The 16193-nt window shown below is 50.3% G+C and overlaps 2 protein-coding genes across 2 annotated transcripts in view; one reads left to right on the top strand and one right to left on the bottom strand.

Moving 5' to 3' along the window:
• TRIP10 (thyroid hormone receptor interactor 10) overlaps positions 1 to 16193 on the top strand; it is a 550254-nt gene that overhangs the window by 452913 nt on the left and 81148 nt on the right. The gene's annotated exons all lie outside the window — the stretch shown is intronic.
• Positions 6404 to 13588, bottom strand: TNFSF14 (TNF superfamily member 14). Its single transcript, XM_050770736.1, has 5 exons — positions 13287 to 13588; positions 12842 to 13149; positions 10421 to 10457; positions 10123 to 10164; positions 6404 to 8374 (listed from the first exon to the last, which is right to left on the bottom strand). The coding sequence occupies exons 2-5, from the start codon at positions 13058 to 13060 to the stop codon at positions 7950 to 7952; spliced, it is 723 nt and encodes a 240-aa protein (XP_050626693.1). The 5' UTR covers positions 13061 to 13149; positions 13287 to 13588; the 3' UTR covers positions 6404 to 7949.

The following is a 16193-nucleotide window of genomic DNA, read 5'->3' as shown; positions in this document are numbered from 1 at the left end:
ATTTGTCCATCTCCATGTGCAAAATTTTCTTTCTTTAATTAATTAATTTATTTATTTGAGATGGAGTCTTGCTCTGTCTCCCTGTCTGGAGTGCAGTGGTGCGATCTTGGCTTATGGCAACCTCCACCTCCTGGTTCAAGCAATCCTCTTGTCTCAGCCTCCTGAGTAGCTGGGACTACAGGCACATACCAACACGCCTGGCTTGTGGGTGAAACACCAATAGGGTTTCACCATATTGATTAGGCTGATCTTGAACTCCTGACCTCAGGGGATCCACCTGCTTCAGCCTCCCAAAGTGCTGGGATTACAGGCGTGAGCCACCCATGTGCAAAATGTTCAAATGTTTACATCCTGGCTACCAATTCCCGTTTGAAAAATACACTAGATGTGGCCTGTGAGTGTGAGGCCACTTTTGATGTAATAACTGAAAAGAATCAGAAATTTAAATGTGCACATGATTATAACATGCTTACCAAAAGAATAGCTACTAAGGATTCAAGAGCTCACTGTGGGCCAAGCTCTGTAAAAGTACCTAAGGGTTCAAGCCATGTAATCTCACAATAACCAGGGTAAGGTAGAGGCCACTTTTCATCCTCTTTTACAGATGAGGAAACTGAGGCCTATAGCTGCCAAGGATGAATACTAAGGTCACCCATCTGGGAAGTGACAGAGTGGGGATTTGACCTCAGGGGATCTGGCTTGTAAAGGAAAATAAAAAATATCAGAACCCTCAATCTCTTTGTGCAAAAGGGAAGGCTGAGCTTGGAGGCTGAGTTATTGTCACACCCTTATCCAATGAATAGCGCTGTCACTGGTTTCATGTATCAACTATATCCCCCCAGCCCCAAAAGTAAAAGGCCGCAGGTATCTATGAAGGGCTAATCCCCACAAATCTTTCCTCAGGAAATTCTTTGCTGGCTTCCTATAAACCAGAATGTGAAAATGTTAACCATAGGTCTGTAATCTAAAGCTAAAGTCTGTTCCATTTCACAGTGACAATGTCGATTACAAGCTTATCTTCCCAGGTGAAGAGCACAGACAAGGCAAGATTAGTCATTCCTCCCTCCCTCTTCAAACATTCACCTTATCTTATGTGAAATGTAGATTTACTGGGTACTAACTAAAGTCTCACAAGAATGTAAGGGTTTGCCTTACTGTCTCTTTAAGGAAATGTGTAGGCCGGGCGCGGTGGCTGATGCCTGTATTCCCAGCACTTTGGGAGGCCGAGGTGGGTGGATCATCTGAGGTCAGGAGTTTGAGACCAGCCTGGCCCACATGGCAAAACCTCGTCTCTACTAAAAATACAAAAATTAACCGGGCATGGTGGCAGATGCCTGTAATCCCAGCTACTTGGGAGGCTGAGGCAGGAGAATCACTTGAACCCAGGGGGTGGAGTTTGCAGTGAGCTGAGATCATACCACTTCACTCCAGCCTGGGCAAAAAAGCAAAACTCCGCCTCAAAAAAAAAAAAAAAAAAAAAAAAAAAAAAAAAAAAAAAAAAAGAAAAGAAAAGAGAAAGAAAAAATGTGTAAATACGAAACCTCCTGAAGCTTCTCTGGAAAACAGCCACAGAGGCACCTGTGGCTGGTGATTTTCTCAGATGGGTGCTCAAGCTGGCTAAGAAAACCTTGGTGAATTGACTCTTGCCTCTGCCTCACATTCTGGTCATTGGACCAGTATAAGAACGATCCTGATTCTCTGCAACGATGCATCTCAAGTGTTCAAATGCCGTGCCATTCAGCAGGAGGAACATAGCATCCTACTATGAGATTAATAATATGTTTTCTCGGCCGGGCATGGTAGCTCACTCCTGTAATCCCAGCACTTTGGGAGACCGAGGCAGGTGGATCACCTGAGGTCAGGAGTTCAAGACCAGCCTGGTGAACATGTTGAAACCCCATCTCTAACAAAACTACCAAAAAAAAAAAAAAAATAGCTGGACATGGTGGTGTGCACCTGTAATCCCAGCTACTCAGGAGGCTGAGGCAGGGGTATTGCTTGAATCTGGGAGGCCTAGGTTGCAGTGAGCCGAGATCTTGCCACTGCACTCCAGCCTGGGCGACAGAGCGAGACTGAGTCTCAAAATAATAATAATAATTTGTTTTCTCATCATGGCTTTTTCACTTCTACCACCTCTTGGTCTTGGCAAGAGATGAAGAGCGGGGAGGATTTCCTGCCCAGGGGGTGGGGGTAGGGTGAGGACGGTGGACTTCAGGTCCTGAGGAAGAGCTGATGGTGGTGGCGGGTTGGAGGGTGCAGTGAGGATGCAATCTGAAAAGATGCTGGAGCCCAGGAGGCGAGAAGCGGAAATGAGGTAGATAAACTTCTCAGAAGTCAAAAGTGGGTTAGCAGCCTGGTTATAGGAGGTCTCTGTTCCTATACTTTATTGAAGGTCAAGTATGGGTGTAAGGTCTCTTGTCACACCAGTCTTTGTGGGGTTTTTCCTTGGTCGCCTCTCATCTTTTCCTCCCCTCCCTGACTTTCCTTTCCCTCCTCTCTTTCCCCTCCATCTCCTTCCACCCCCACCCTTCCTCTGACTCTCCCGTTCTTTCCCTCTCCATCCTCCTCCTCCCTCCTTCCACCTCCTCTTTCTTCATCTGCCCTTCCCCATCTCTTTCCATCCTCTTCCTCACCCATGTCTCCTTCTTCCTCTTTCTCCTGCTCCTTCAGGTTGAGAGACCCCTCCCAGAATGATTTTTTGGAGGCTAAACTTAGCAAGAGGTTCCATCCCCAGGCGGAAGCTGGTAGCTGCTGGTGACTTTTATCAATACATGCTCTCCACACCTTGGTTTCCTCATCAAAGCCACAGAAACAGAAAGACCATGATGAGAGTGAAGGAAACTCCAGCAGGGGTTGGGGCCAGGTACTGGGGGCTCTCCTACCTCCCACCAGCCCAGCAAGGGCAGGGAGGCAGGAAACTGCCCTGAATCCACTGCTCACCCTTGGCAGAGGTAAAGAGCATCCCTGCCTCTCTCGGACCACGGTTCTGCATCTAAAATGTGCAGACAGTAACAGCTCCTGCCCGAAGCCAAAGGATGTATATAAATGTATAACTCACACAAGATGCCTAGGCCTTGAATATGCCGGGCGCAGTGGCTCAAGCCTGTAATCCCAGCACTTTGGGAAGCTGAGGGGGTGGATCACCTGAGGTTGAGAGTTCGAGACCAGCCTGGCCAACATGATGAAACCCTGTCTCTACTAAAAATACAAAAAAAAAAAAAAATTAGCCGGTTGTGGTGGGCGCCTGTAATCCCAGCTACTCGGGAGGCTGAGGCAGGAAAATCATTTGAACCCAGGAGGCAGAGGTTGCAGTGACCCGAGATCACACCACTGCACTCCGGCCTGGGAGACAGAGGGAGACTCAGCCTCAAAAAAAAAGAAAAAAAGAAATTCGTTTATGTTTCATACATACCTTATACACATAGACTGAAGATAATTTCATACAATAGTTTTAATAATTTTGTGCATGACACAAAGTTGGTGTACACTGAACCGTTTGAAATCAAAGGTCACTGTCTCAGCCACCCATGTGGACAATCTGTGGTTGCTTGGCATCGTCATCATTCCTTTTATTTATTTATTATTTGTATTTTTTTGTTTGTTTGTTTGTTTGTTTGTTTTTGAGACGGAGTCTCGCTCTGTCGCCCAGGCTGGAGTGCAGTGGCGCGATCTCGGCTCACTGCAAGCTCCGCCTCCCGGGTTCACGCCATTCTCCTGCCTCAGCCTCCCGAGTAGCTGGGACTACAGGCGCCCACAACCGCGCCCGGCTAATTTTTTTTGTATTTTTAGTAGAGACGGGGTTTCACCGTGGTCTCGATCTCCTGACCTTGTGATCCGCCCGCCTCGGCCTCCCAAAGTGCTGGGATTACAGGCGTGAGCCACCGCGCCCGGCCGTATTTTTTTTTGAGACAGAGTCTCACTCTGTTGCCCAGGCTAGAGTGCAATGGCGCGATCTCAGCTCACTGCAACCTCCACCTCCTGGATTCAAGCGATTCTCCTGCCTTAGCCTCCCAAGTAGCTGGGATTACAGGCGCCCACCACCATGCCCAGCTGATTTTGTATTTTAGTAGGAAAGGGGTTTCACCATGTTGGCCCGGCTGGTCTCGAACTCCTGACCTCAGGTGATCCACACCCCCCTCCCCCCGGCTGGAATCCCAAAGTGCTGGTGGTGTAACCGAACGAGTTATAGAGAAATGCCACACTCTTAGACTAATTCAGGAGTCCTTTATTAGCCAGCGGCGACCAAGAGACGGGTAGCACTCAAAATTCTCTCGGCCCTGAAGAAGGGGCTAGGTTTCTTTTTATACCTTGGTTTAGAAGGGGAGGAGGGAGCCTAGCTGAAGCAATTTTACAGAAGCAAAACAGGCAAGAAAGTGAAAAAGATAAATGGTAACAGGAAAACAAACAGTTCCAGGTGCAGGGGCTTTAAATCTATCACAAGGTGATAGACACGGGGGCTTTGGGTGCTATCAACCGGAGGAATTCCTGGCAACTGCGGATATAGCTTGCCACAGTATCTTATCAGTAATTGCATTCTTGGATGTGCTGGGAGTCAGCTTAAGTCCTTAAGGAAGGGGGGTGAGTAAGGGGCTGTCAGTGAAGGAGTCAAAATGGAGTCTGTCTGGCTCTGTCTGCTAGGAGAGAGTCAATCAGGTTAAAAGCAAAGTAGGATATCACATCGGGATTACAGGTGTGAGCCACCGCACCTGGCCAACATCACCATCATTCCTGACTCTGAATTTATATACTACTAACCAGCAATCGCTTTCCTCCACTTATTCACACATAAGTACTTAACAGTAAAAGATGTGAGATACCTATCTGGCATGTGAGAAAATGATATATAGCTACTGACGGGGATTTCCCTTGAGGATGCTGAGTAAACTTTGTGGTGTGTGCCTGCATTTCCACTGCAACCTGTTCATGTGATGAGTTGTGGAATTTCCCACTTGTGGCATCACATTGGGGCTCAAAAAGTTTCGGATTTTGGAGTATGTTTTTTTTTTTTTGAGATGGGAGTCTTGCTCTGTCACCTGGAATGTGGTGGTGTGATCTCGGCTCACTGCAACCTCAACCTCCCGGGTTCCTGCCTCAGCCTCCCGAGTAGCTGGGATTACAGGTGCCCCCCACCACACCCAGCTAATTGTTTGTATTTTTAGGAGATGGGGTTTCATCATGTTGGCCACGTCTGGAACTCCTGACTTCAGGTTATCCATCCACTTTGACCTCCCAAAGTGCTAGGATTACAGGCATGAGCCACCACGCCCAGCCTAGATTTTGGAGCATTTTGAATTTGCGATGGTGAATCTGTACTGTTGTTCCTCTCCCGCCACAACCATTTTGCCGATGGGGAAACTGGAGCCCTGGGAGGTGATGGAACTTGCTCGAGGTCGTATAGCTAGTGAGTGGCAGAGTGGACTCAGAACCCAGGATCATCTGATTGCAGAGTCTGTTTCCTTCATCAACAATGGCAAGAATACTATTGGCAATAACAACAGCAGCCCACAAATTTTGACTTGTCATTCATGACAACAACAAAATGATAATAACAATACATTCGCCTCTGGGGTCGAAACCCGTATCCTAGAGTCCTAGGAACTAAGGAGTCCCTCCAGCCACACTGTGGCAATACTCATTTGCATAGGCCCTCTAATTTGCATGCATATCATTATCTGCCCCCACCCAACCCACCAGCTCCCTGTGTTTTATGCTTCTAACTGGCTTGGCGGATTGTCACTCTGTCCTGGATGTGTCTAATAAGGGCGTCTTGCGGGATGTAGGCTCTACTTCCTCAGGAATTGTGGATTGGAGAGGAAGCCAGATCCAGACGTGAGGTCTCTGGTTTCCCCCACATTTCCTGCATGGACTTGAGCCAACTGGGTTCAGGTTCCTTGTCTGTAAAATGACCTCCACGGGTCATTACCTCCATCCCTCTGCCTCTAGGCGCCACCACTTGTTGCTAATGATTGCCCCCCTCCGACTCCTTCCTTTCCCTGTGGGGCTCTTTGGGCTTGACAATTCCTCTCTACCCTTCTTCAGTTTCTTCCCCCAAGAACTAGACAGATCCAGGTACAACTCTTTGCCATTTATTTCAAAGATCAGTGGTTAAGAGGCCCAGGGTTATGAACAAGGTCTGGTCCTCACCCCAAGATATGTTAGTCTGGGCTGAGGAAGGCCCTCAGGCTGTGTGCATATGTATAATGTTGTGTGTTTGTCATTGTGATGTTGTGTGTGTGTGTAATGCTGTGTGTTTGTCATTGTGATGTTGTGTGTGTGTAATGTGTGTTTGTCACTGTGATGTGTGTGTAATGTGTGTTTGTCATTGTGATGTGTGTGTGTAATGTGTGTTTGTCATTGTGATGTGTGTATAATGTGTGTTTGTCATTGTGATGTGTGTGTGTCATGTGTTTGTCACTGTGATGTGTGTATAATGTGTGTTTGTCATTGTGATGTGTGTCATGTGTGTTTGCCATTGTGGTGTTGTGTGTGTGTATGTGTGTGTAACCAGGTCTGACTATAACTTGGTCTCTCTGTGTCTGATCTAATGAGTATTAATTACCAAGTGTGACGGTGACACCTCTGGGGGTGGCTGTGTGGCTGGGATGCTGTCTGAGTTTTGTGTGGTTGTGTTTTAACATACACACAGTGCTGCGACTGTCTGTGATGCCGTCTATGACTTCCATGTGATTCTGCGGTTGTGCATGAATCTGGCACTTCGTGTGTATGAGTCTATAGTTGTGAAAGAATGGCTGAGATTACGCAGCCATGTGACAGATTTCGTGGGATGCCATAGGTGTGACTGTATAGTCATTCTTTCTTCCTTTCTTTCAATCAGCAAGCATTTCCCTAGGGCCTGCTTTGTGCCAGGTCCTGGGCTGGATGCCAGGGACAGATCTGTGGTGCCCTCTTGGGGATGTCTATGCTTGGCAGTGATGAAATCAGCCATGGTGGCAGCATTTGCACCATGGAAATTGGCAAACATTACAAAGCTATCCCCCTCCGAGGACAGCTGGTTTTTAAACATTTATGAGCACACTGCTGTGCCCATGTATCCGAGTGTAACTCTTTGTGACCAGGCTGAGGTGTGGCCACCAGTCTGTGGGTGGGATCTGAGTATGTGACTCTGACTGTAGGTGGGGTGGGCTGGGCTCTACATGATGAGTCCTGATGATCAGTCTCCCGCCCACCCTGTCTGTACTCATGATGAGAGGAGGGAAGTGGAGGAAGTTTCCCACCCCCAGCCAAGTTCCTGGAGTCCCAAGTCCCACTTTCTTCTGAATGAAAAGCATAAATACCCACCCCTCACCCTTCTTCCTGAATATCAGGCAAATCAACTTTACCCAATGTTTGGGAGCCCACAGACCCCAAGTCTCTGGGTCTTTGTCCTTAGTATTGTCCATGGCAGGGTTTGCAGTCTACATGGGTCTGCTGAAGGTGCCTGCTGGGTCTTCAACCCCTCAAGATGGCTGAGTTCTTGGTCCCTGGTGGTGCCCACTGAACTCTCCGCCTTCGAGTTTTGGGTTCCCTCGCATGTGATCCAAGATCTGTTTCCTGAATTTTCTTTTTCCTTTCTTTTCTTGAGGCAAAGTCTCGCTCTGTTGCCCAGGTTGGACTGCAGTGGTGCGATCTCAGCTCACTACAACCTCCGCCTCCCAGGTTCAAGCAAAATTCCCCTGCCTCAGCCTCCCGCGTAGCTGGGATTACAGGCAGGCACCACCACGTCCGGCTAATTTTTGTATTTTTAGTAGAGATGGGGTTTTGCCATGTTGGCCAGGCTGGTCTCGAACTCATGACCTCAGGTGATCCGCCTGTCTAGGCCTCTCAAAGTGCTGGGATTACAGGCGTGAGCCACTGCGCCCCGCCTCTGCTTCGTGAGTTTTCTTTCCCCTGAGGCACCCTCTGAGTTCTCCATGTGTCAGACCCACGTCCAATGCACCACGCTCCTTCCTTCACACCATGAAAGCCCCGAAGTAAGACCGGGTGCCATCACGCAGTCGGACCAGGCGCTCATCCAGCACACGGACGACCACCTCCTCCCCAACCTCCAGGTGCACCACACCACCCAGGAAGCTGCTGTCCCACCAGACGCGGGAGTTGCTGGTGGCCCGTCCGCAGGGTGACTGCTGGCTGACCAACAGCTCCAGCTCCTCGGGGTAGCGGGGCGTGCGCTTGTAGAGGCCGTGGGTGATGGTGCTGGCCAGGCCCAGCGGGCAGCCCACACCGCCCAGCTGCACCTTGGAGTAGATGTAGTAGTAGCCAGCCTTGTTGGCCACAAGGGCCCCATCGTGGTAGTCGAGGCCCCTCAGGAAGGCCAGGCCCAGCTGGGTCTCCCATAGCAGCGGTCCCCCGCTGCCCGTCAAGCTGGAGTTGGCCCCTGTTTGGGAGAGAGAGACAAAAGGGGGCTGCCGGTCAGCACATGTGTTACTCTGTTTTTGTTTTGTTTTGTTTTGTTTTTTGACACAGAGTCTCACTCTGTCACCCAGGCTGGAGTGCAGTGGCGTGATCTCGGCTCACTGCAACCTCTGCCTCCCAGGTTCAAGCGACTCTTCTGCTTCAGTCTCTTGAGTAGCTGGGACTACAGGTGCCGCCACCACACCCAGTTACTTTTTGTAGTTTTAGTAGAGACGGGGTTTTGCCATGTTGCCCAGGCTGGTCTTGAACTCCTGACCTCAGGTGATCCACCCACCTCGGCCTCCCAGAGTGCTGGGATTACAGGTGTGAGCCACCACGTCTGTCCTCACATGTCTTACTTTTGCTGTGTGACCCCAGGCCAGGCACCACTAGGCAGTGTGTGTGTGTGTGCGCGCGTGTGTGCACACATATGTGTGTATTTGTAGAGACGGGGTCTCACAATGTTGCCCAGGCTGGTCTCAAATTCCTGGGCTCAACCGATCCTTCAGGCTCCCAAGTGCTGGGATTACAGGCATGAGCCACCCTGCCTAGCCTGTTTGTATGTATTAATTCGCTTTATCTCTGCTTTGCAGATGAGGGAAACTGAGGCACAGAGAAGCAAATTAATTTGTTTAGTCTACATCTCAACTCTTTGCATCCCTCTTTTGCAGGTGGGGAAACTGAGGCATGGAAACGTTAAGTGACTTGCCAAAAGTGTCAAAACTTGGCTGGGTGTGGCGTCTCACCCCTATAATCCCAGCACTTTGGGAGGCTGAGGCAGGAAGGTCCCTTAAACTCAGGAGTTTGAGGCCAGGAGTTCCAGATGAAGTAACATAGGGAGACGCCATCTCTACAAAAAACAAAAAAATTAGCTGGGCATGGTGGCAGGTACCTGTAGTCCCAGCTGCTGGGGAAGCTGAGGTGGGAGGATCGCTCGCACCTGGCAAGTTGAGGATGCAGTGAGCCATGATAGCGCCACTCCAGCCTGGGTGACAGAGTGAGACCCTGTCTCAAAAAAAAAAAAAAAAAAGTGTCCAAACATGCAAATTTGCAAAACCGAGAAACCAAGGCGGCATCTCGTACCTGCTGTGTGCTTCAGTTTCCCTCTCTGTTAAATGGACACATTACTAGCACCTGCTTAGAATGTAATGAATTAATATGTAGAAAGCATGTCATAGCACATAACACAGCATAAGTACTATATGAGAGTTCATTAAATGAATACAACTAGGCCGGGCGCGGTGGCTCATGCCTGTATTCCCAGCACTTTGGGAGGCCGAGGTGGGAGGATCACCTGAGATCAAGAGTTTGAGACCAGCCTGGCCAACATGACAAAACTCCGTCTCTACTAAAAATACAAAAAAAAGTAACCAGGTGTGGTGGTGGGTGCCTGTAATCCCAGCTACTTGGGAGGCTGAGGCAGAAGAATTGCTTGAACTCTGGAGGTGGAGATTGCAGTGAGCCGAGATCATGCCACTGCACTCCAGCCTGGGCGACACAGCGAGACTCTCTCAAAAGTAAGTAAGTAAGTAAATAAATAAATAAATAAATAAAAGAAAATAATAAAATAAATAAAACTGGAAACACGTAGCACTTGTGGCCTGTGTTCTGAGCAACTCTGTGAGTAAATAAGGAATGAATGAATGAATACACTGGTATGTATAGCGTTTATCTGGTCTTCCAGAGACGCCCTGACCCCTGCCCCTTGCCAGGATCCAGGGTCCCCCTCACCTGTGAGATGCGCTGCTGGGTTATTCTGGTGAGACCTTCGCTCTGGGGAGAGAGGTCAGAGGTTAGAAACGAAGACAGTGGAGGTAAAAGCCAGCCTTCTACAGGGTCATCGTGTACACCTCCTGGATTCAACCCCACCCCTTCCGGAGTGACCCAAACTTCTGCTTCTCAGGCCTGGGGGAGGGGCACCTGTGAGGATTTGGCCAGTTGTGCAAATCATATTGGGCAATTGACCAAGGGGTGGGGGCAGCGTGGGAATCATCTCGCCTCCTTCCCTGGGACCAGGACCCTGACTCACCTTGTATCAGCTGATCCCAGGAGCCTCCGTGTCCGTCCTGAAAATGCAGAAGGGACCTACGGTAAGAACCTGCGGTGGGGCCACGCCCTTGCATTGCTCACACACGGCTGTGAGACACGAGGACCGTGGCCACCGACACCACCCTCAGACGCGTACACAGGGCCACATGCACTCACTTGCACACACACACACCCCCTGCCTAGCAGCCTGACAACCACCTGGTGCCTCAGTTTCCCTCTATGTAAATAGAGTTATGAATAGTGTCTGCTTGGCATTGAATGAATTAATATATGTAAGGCATTATTACAGTGCTTGGCACATAGTATGCACTAGAGAAGGGTTTAATAGGCTGGCTGCATTGGCTCACGCCTCTAATCCCAGCACTTCGGGAGGCTGAGGCAGGCAGATTACCTGAGGCCAGGAGTTCGAGACCAGCCTGGCCAACACAGTAAAACCCTGTATCTACTAAAACTACAAAAATTAGCTGGGCGTGGCAATGGTGCACGCCTGTAATCCAGCTGCTCCGGAGGCTGAGGCAGGAGAATCGCTTGAACCTGGGAGGTTGCCGTGGGCCCAGATTGTGCCACTGCACTCTAGCCTGGGTGACAGAGTGAGATTGTATCTCAAAAATAAAATAAAATAAAATAAAATAAAAGGGTTTAATAAATAAGTAACATTGCCCAGTGTGGTGGCTTACACCTGTAATCCCAGCACTTTGGGAGGCCAAAGTGGGAGGATGGCTTGAGGCTAGGAGTTTAAGACCAGTCTGGGCAACATAGCAAGACCTCATCTCTACAAAAAATTTTAAAGATTAGCTGGGCATGGTGGTGGGTGCCTGTAGTCCCAGCTACTTATGAAGCTGGGGTAGGAGCCTTGCTTGAGCCCAGAAGTTTGAGGCTGCAGTGAGCTCTGATCATGCCACTCCACTGTAGCCTGGGCAGCCGAGTAAGACCCAGTCTCTAAGATAAATAAATATGTAATTAAATAAATAAGTAATATTTAAAAATACATGGACAAGGTCAGGTGTGGTAGCTCACACCTGTAATCCCAGCAATTTGGGAGGCTGAGGCAGGCGGATCACCTGAGGTCAGGAGTTCGAGACCAGCCTGGCCAACATGGTGAAACCCCATCTCTACTAAAAATACAAAAATTAGCCGGGCATGGTGGCGGATGCCTGTAATCACAGCTACTACTCAGGAGGCTGAGACAGGAGAATGGCTTGAACCCGGGAGCTGGGGTTGTAGTGAGCCAAGACTGCACCACTGCACTACAGCTTGGGCAATGGGAGAGAAACCTTGTCTCAAAAACAAGAAAATGCGGTCAGCGAGACGGCTGGACACATGGACGCCACCCTTGGGATATAGCAGCTGCCACAGGGCACAGACCTCAACATCGTCACAATGCTTAGAAGACACATGTGGCCTCAGATGTGTGGACATGTGGTTTGTGGTTTATGGATTCATGTGTGTCTATAGACACGGAGACCCAGAGACAAAGACACACAACACAAATACACCGGCTGCAGATAGGCGGGTGTGTGGACCTGTGGGTACACACACATACGTCCACGTGGGTACGTGGACAGGAATGTGTGGCCACGGGATCTAGACCCAGGACACAAAAGGGGCCAAGCCCACATGGGCATGGTGTTGGGCACACACAGACCTCCAGGTGAGGCACACAGACAGGCGGACACGTCCACGGCCAGCTGGAAGCAGCCCGAGAGATTTCCACAGATGGAAATGGTCAGAGAATTAATCTCAGTAGCAGTGATAAGAGTACAGAGAAGGCCGGACACAGTGGCTCGTGCCTGTAATCCCAGCACTTTGGGAGGCTGAGGTGGGTGGATCTCCTGAGGTCGGGAGTTCGAGACCAGCCTGACCAACATGGAGAAACCCCATCTCTACTAAAATTACAAAATTAGCTGGGCATGGTGGTGCGTGCCTGTAATCCCAGCTACTGGGGAGGCTGAGGCAGGAGAATCGCTTGAACCTGGGAGGCGGAGGTCATGGTGAGCAGAGATCGCGCCATTGCACTCCAGCCTGGGCAACAAGAGTGAAACTCTGTCTCGAAAATAAAAAAGTACAGAAAAAATGCATGTGTGTGTGCACAGGGGTGTGCATGGCAGTGCTGGGGTGTCAGTTCCGACGGGTGGAGCTGGCACTGTCTGGTACCACACACGCCGTAGCATACTTCGTCCCCTATGAAGAGGTTGCCCTTATTTTGTGGATGAAGACACTGAGGTTCAGAGAGGTGAATTCACTTGCCCAAGGCTGGGAGCAGCAACCTGTCAAGCCAGCTGCTCTCAGCCTGTGCCCTGTCCTGCACACACACACACACACACAGACATGCAGTGACCCACAGTGACACAGGAGAGCCCCCCTCGCCTCCACCTACTGTCAGCCCCCCGGTCCCACTCACAGGCAGGCGGGTGACCATCTCTCCCAGACGCCAGTGCAGCTGCAGAAGGAACCAGCCTTGGATGGCCAGCCCGGCCCCCATCAGCAACAGCAAGAGACCCAGACCCACCCGGGCCACACTGCACGTCTGTCTCCGGCGGCTTCGTCCCAGCCTCGTGAATGGGATGTCAGTCTGTCCATCCACCACAAACACTGAGGGCCGTACGACACTCTCCTCCATGCCCAAGGTGCCTGGAGCGGGGCTGGCACGCCTGGGTCCTTCAACCTCAGAGGAAACCAAAATTGCTCAACCCTCCTGGGCTGTGCACGCTGCGGACAGACACCCGAAGGCCGCCTTTAGAGCTGGGGTTCAGCCCCACCCCTTCCCCCACTCACCCTCCTCTTCTTCCTGTCCCCTCCGCCCCCGGCCTTGGCCCTGTCTCACTCTCACTCATGCAGACTCTCACACTTTCCAGAGGCTTCTGAAAATGTGACTCAAGTGGCAAGTGCAGTGGGGAGCCCCCAGCTTTCCCGTCCTGGATGCTTCTTTTGCTTGGGGCCACCAAATATTTCCTGAGGACTTTCTGTCCATGCCAGGCTCTGCTCTAGGTGTGGGGAATGCGGCAGTGAACAATGGCGACAAGGTTCCCTGCTTCGATGGTGCTCTTCTCCTGGTGAAGCCAGAGAGACAAGAAACCTCATAAACAAGAAAATAAAATGTTGTGGGTTTGTTTTTGTTTTTATTTTTGTTTTCTGAGATGGAGTCTCGCTCTGTTGCCCAGGCTGGAGTGCAGTGGCATGATCTCAGCTTACAACAACCTGCACCTCCTGGGTTCAAGTGATTCTCCTGCCTCAGCCTCCCAAGTAGCTGGGATTACAGGCGCGTGCCACCATGCCTGGCTGCTTTTTGGATTTTTAGTAGAGACAGGGTTTCACTGTGTTGGTCAGGCTGGTCTCAAACTCCTGACCTCAAGCGATCCGCCCACCTCAGCCTCCCAAAGTGCTGGGATTACAAACATGAGCCACTGTGCCTGGCCTTCTGTTGTGTTTGGATGTGACAAGTGCAGTGAAAAATATGAGAGTGGAATAAAGGAGTGGATGTGTGCTCTGTGTGTGTGCCTGAGTCTGCATGCATATATGTGTGTGGTGTGTGCATGTGGATGTGTGTATTCAGTTGTGTGCATGCAAGTGTGTATTGTGTACACACTTGCACGTGTGCATGCCTGTGTATGCATACATGTGCTGGCATATAAATGTGTGTGCTCATGTGGGCAGGTGCATGCATACATGTGTGTTGTGCATCTGTGTGCATGTGCATTTGGTCCATGTACCTGCATGCATGTGCATGTGTGTGTATGTGTGTACATGCATCACATGTGCAAGTGGGTGTGCATATATGTGCTGTGTGCAGGTGTGTGCATGCATGTACCTGTGCATTGGTGCATGTGTGTGTGTGCACGCTTGCACGGGTGTGTGCATGTGTGTGGGGAGGTCCATGTATAAGTGTGCATGCATTCATGTGTGGATTTTTTTTTTTTTTTTTTTTTTTTTGAGACAGAGTTTTGCTCTGTCGCCCAGGCTGGAGCGCAGTGGCCGGATCTCGGCTCACTGCAAGCTCCGCCTCCCGGGTTTACGCCATTCTCCTGCCTCAGCCTCCCGAGTAGCTGGGACTACAGGCGCCCGCCACCTCGCCCGGCTAGTTTTTTGCATTTTTTAGTAGAGACGGGGTTTCACTGTGTTAGCCAGGATGGTCTCAATCTCCTGACCTCGTGATCCGCCCGTCTCGGCCTCCCAAAGTGCTGGGATTACAGGCTTGAGCCACCGCGCCCGGCCCATGTGTGGATTTTAAAAACTGGAACTCATAGTCAGGTGTTAGAACCACTGTTCACCCAGTGAGCTGAGCCTAAGACCTGGGAGTCCCTCCCTCTGTCTTGTCCTCACATTCTACCCTGCAGCGAGTCCTGTTCATTCAACCTCCAAACCAGATCTCAAACCCCACCGCCTGTTTCCATCCCTGCTGCTACCACCCTAGCTCGGTGCTATGAATTGAATGTTTGTGTCCGCCCCACCCCAACCTCCAATTTATATGTTGAAGCCCTAATCCCCAGTGTGATGGTGTTAGGTGATGGGACCTTTGGGAGGTAATCAGGTCATGGTGGTGGAGCTCCATGATGGGATCTGTACCAATATAGGAAGAGACATGAGATGTTCACTGCCTCCTCCATGTGAAGATGCAGCAAGAAGGTGGCCGTCTGTAAACCAAGAAGAGAGCCCTCACCAGAACCTCACTGTGCTCTTGGACTTCCAGCCTCTAGAACTATGATAAATAAACGCTTGTCATCTAAGCCATGCAGTCTATGGTATCTTGAGAGCATCCCGAGCTGACTGAGACACTAAGGTACCCTCGTCTCTCGCTTGGACTGTTGCAGTAGCTTCCTCATTAGATGCCTAGATGTCCTGCTTCATCTGTTGCCACTTTAAAATTCACTTTCTACCCTCTATCTACTGTGAGCTCACTTATTTATTTATTTATTTGGATTTTGTTTTGTTGGGGTGAAAAGTCACATAACAAACCCATTTAAAAAATGAGTAACTCGGCTGGGCACGATGGCTCACGCCTGTAATCCCAGCACGGTGTGGGATGGTGGCCACCTACTTGCTGGTGAAAAGTTCTCTGGGGTCTGGGTCCCTGGAGCAGAGAGAGAAACTGACTTTGGTGGACACCCCTCATCCCTGCCAACCCAACCTGCCTGGACCTCCAGGCAACACCCCCTTAGACGGGTCACTCTTTGTCCAGAGAATGTCTCCAGTGGCTGGGAGCAAAGCCTGCCCACCATCCCAGGTGGCCCATCCCAAGCAAACAGGGCATTCCATGCTGGAAATGTCCTCTTTGTTTGATTGATTGAGATAGGGTCTTGCTCTGTTGCCCAGGCTGGTGTGAAGTGATGCAATCACAGCTCATTGCAGCCTTGACCTCCTGGACTCAAGCCATCCACCTCAGCCTCCCAAGTAGCTGGGACCACAGCCACTCACCACCGCACCTGGTTAATTAAAAAAAAAAAGTTCGTATAATAGATACTGGGTCTCACTATGTTGTCCAGGCTTGTCTAGAACTTCTGGGTTCAAGTGATCCTCTCACCTTGGCCTCTCAAAGTGCTGGGATTACAGGCATGAGCCACTGTGCCTGGATCCTGTCTTGTTTGTTTGTTTGTTTGAGACAGAGTCTCGCTCTGTCGCCCAGGCTGGAGTGCAGTGGTGTAATCTCGGCTCACTGCAAGCTCCGTCTCCCGGGTTCACGCCATTCTCCTGCCTCAGCCTCCCGAGTAGCTGGGACTACAGATGCCCACCACCATGCTTGGCTAATTTTTTTGTAT

The sequence above is a fragment of the Macaca thibetana genome, chromosome 19 (assembly GCF_024542745.1).
Source record: "Macaca thibetana thibetana isolate TM-01 chromosome 19, ASM2454274v1, whole genome shotgun sequence".
NCBI lineage: Eukaryota > Metazoa > Chordata > Mammalia > Primates > Cercopithecidae > Macaca > Macaca thibetana.
This window is presented reverse-complemented; position numbering and strand designations above follow the sequence as displayed.

Excerpts from the sequence above, each read along its gene's own strand:
- TNFSF14 (XM_050770736.1), bottom strand. The coding sequence starts at position 13,060 with ATGGAGGAGAGTGTCGTACGGCCCTCAGTGTTTGTGGTGGATGGACAG. Across the intron at positions 10,165-10,420 it reads CTGGGATCAGCTGATACAAG|AGCGAAGGTCTCACCAGAAT; the intron begins GTGAGTCAGGGT and ends CTCTCTCCCCAG. Across the intron at positions 8,375-10,122 it reads CCCAGCAGCGCATCTCACAG|GGGCCAACTCCAGCTTGACG; the intron begins GTGAGGGGGACC and ends TCTCCCAAACAG.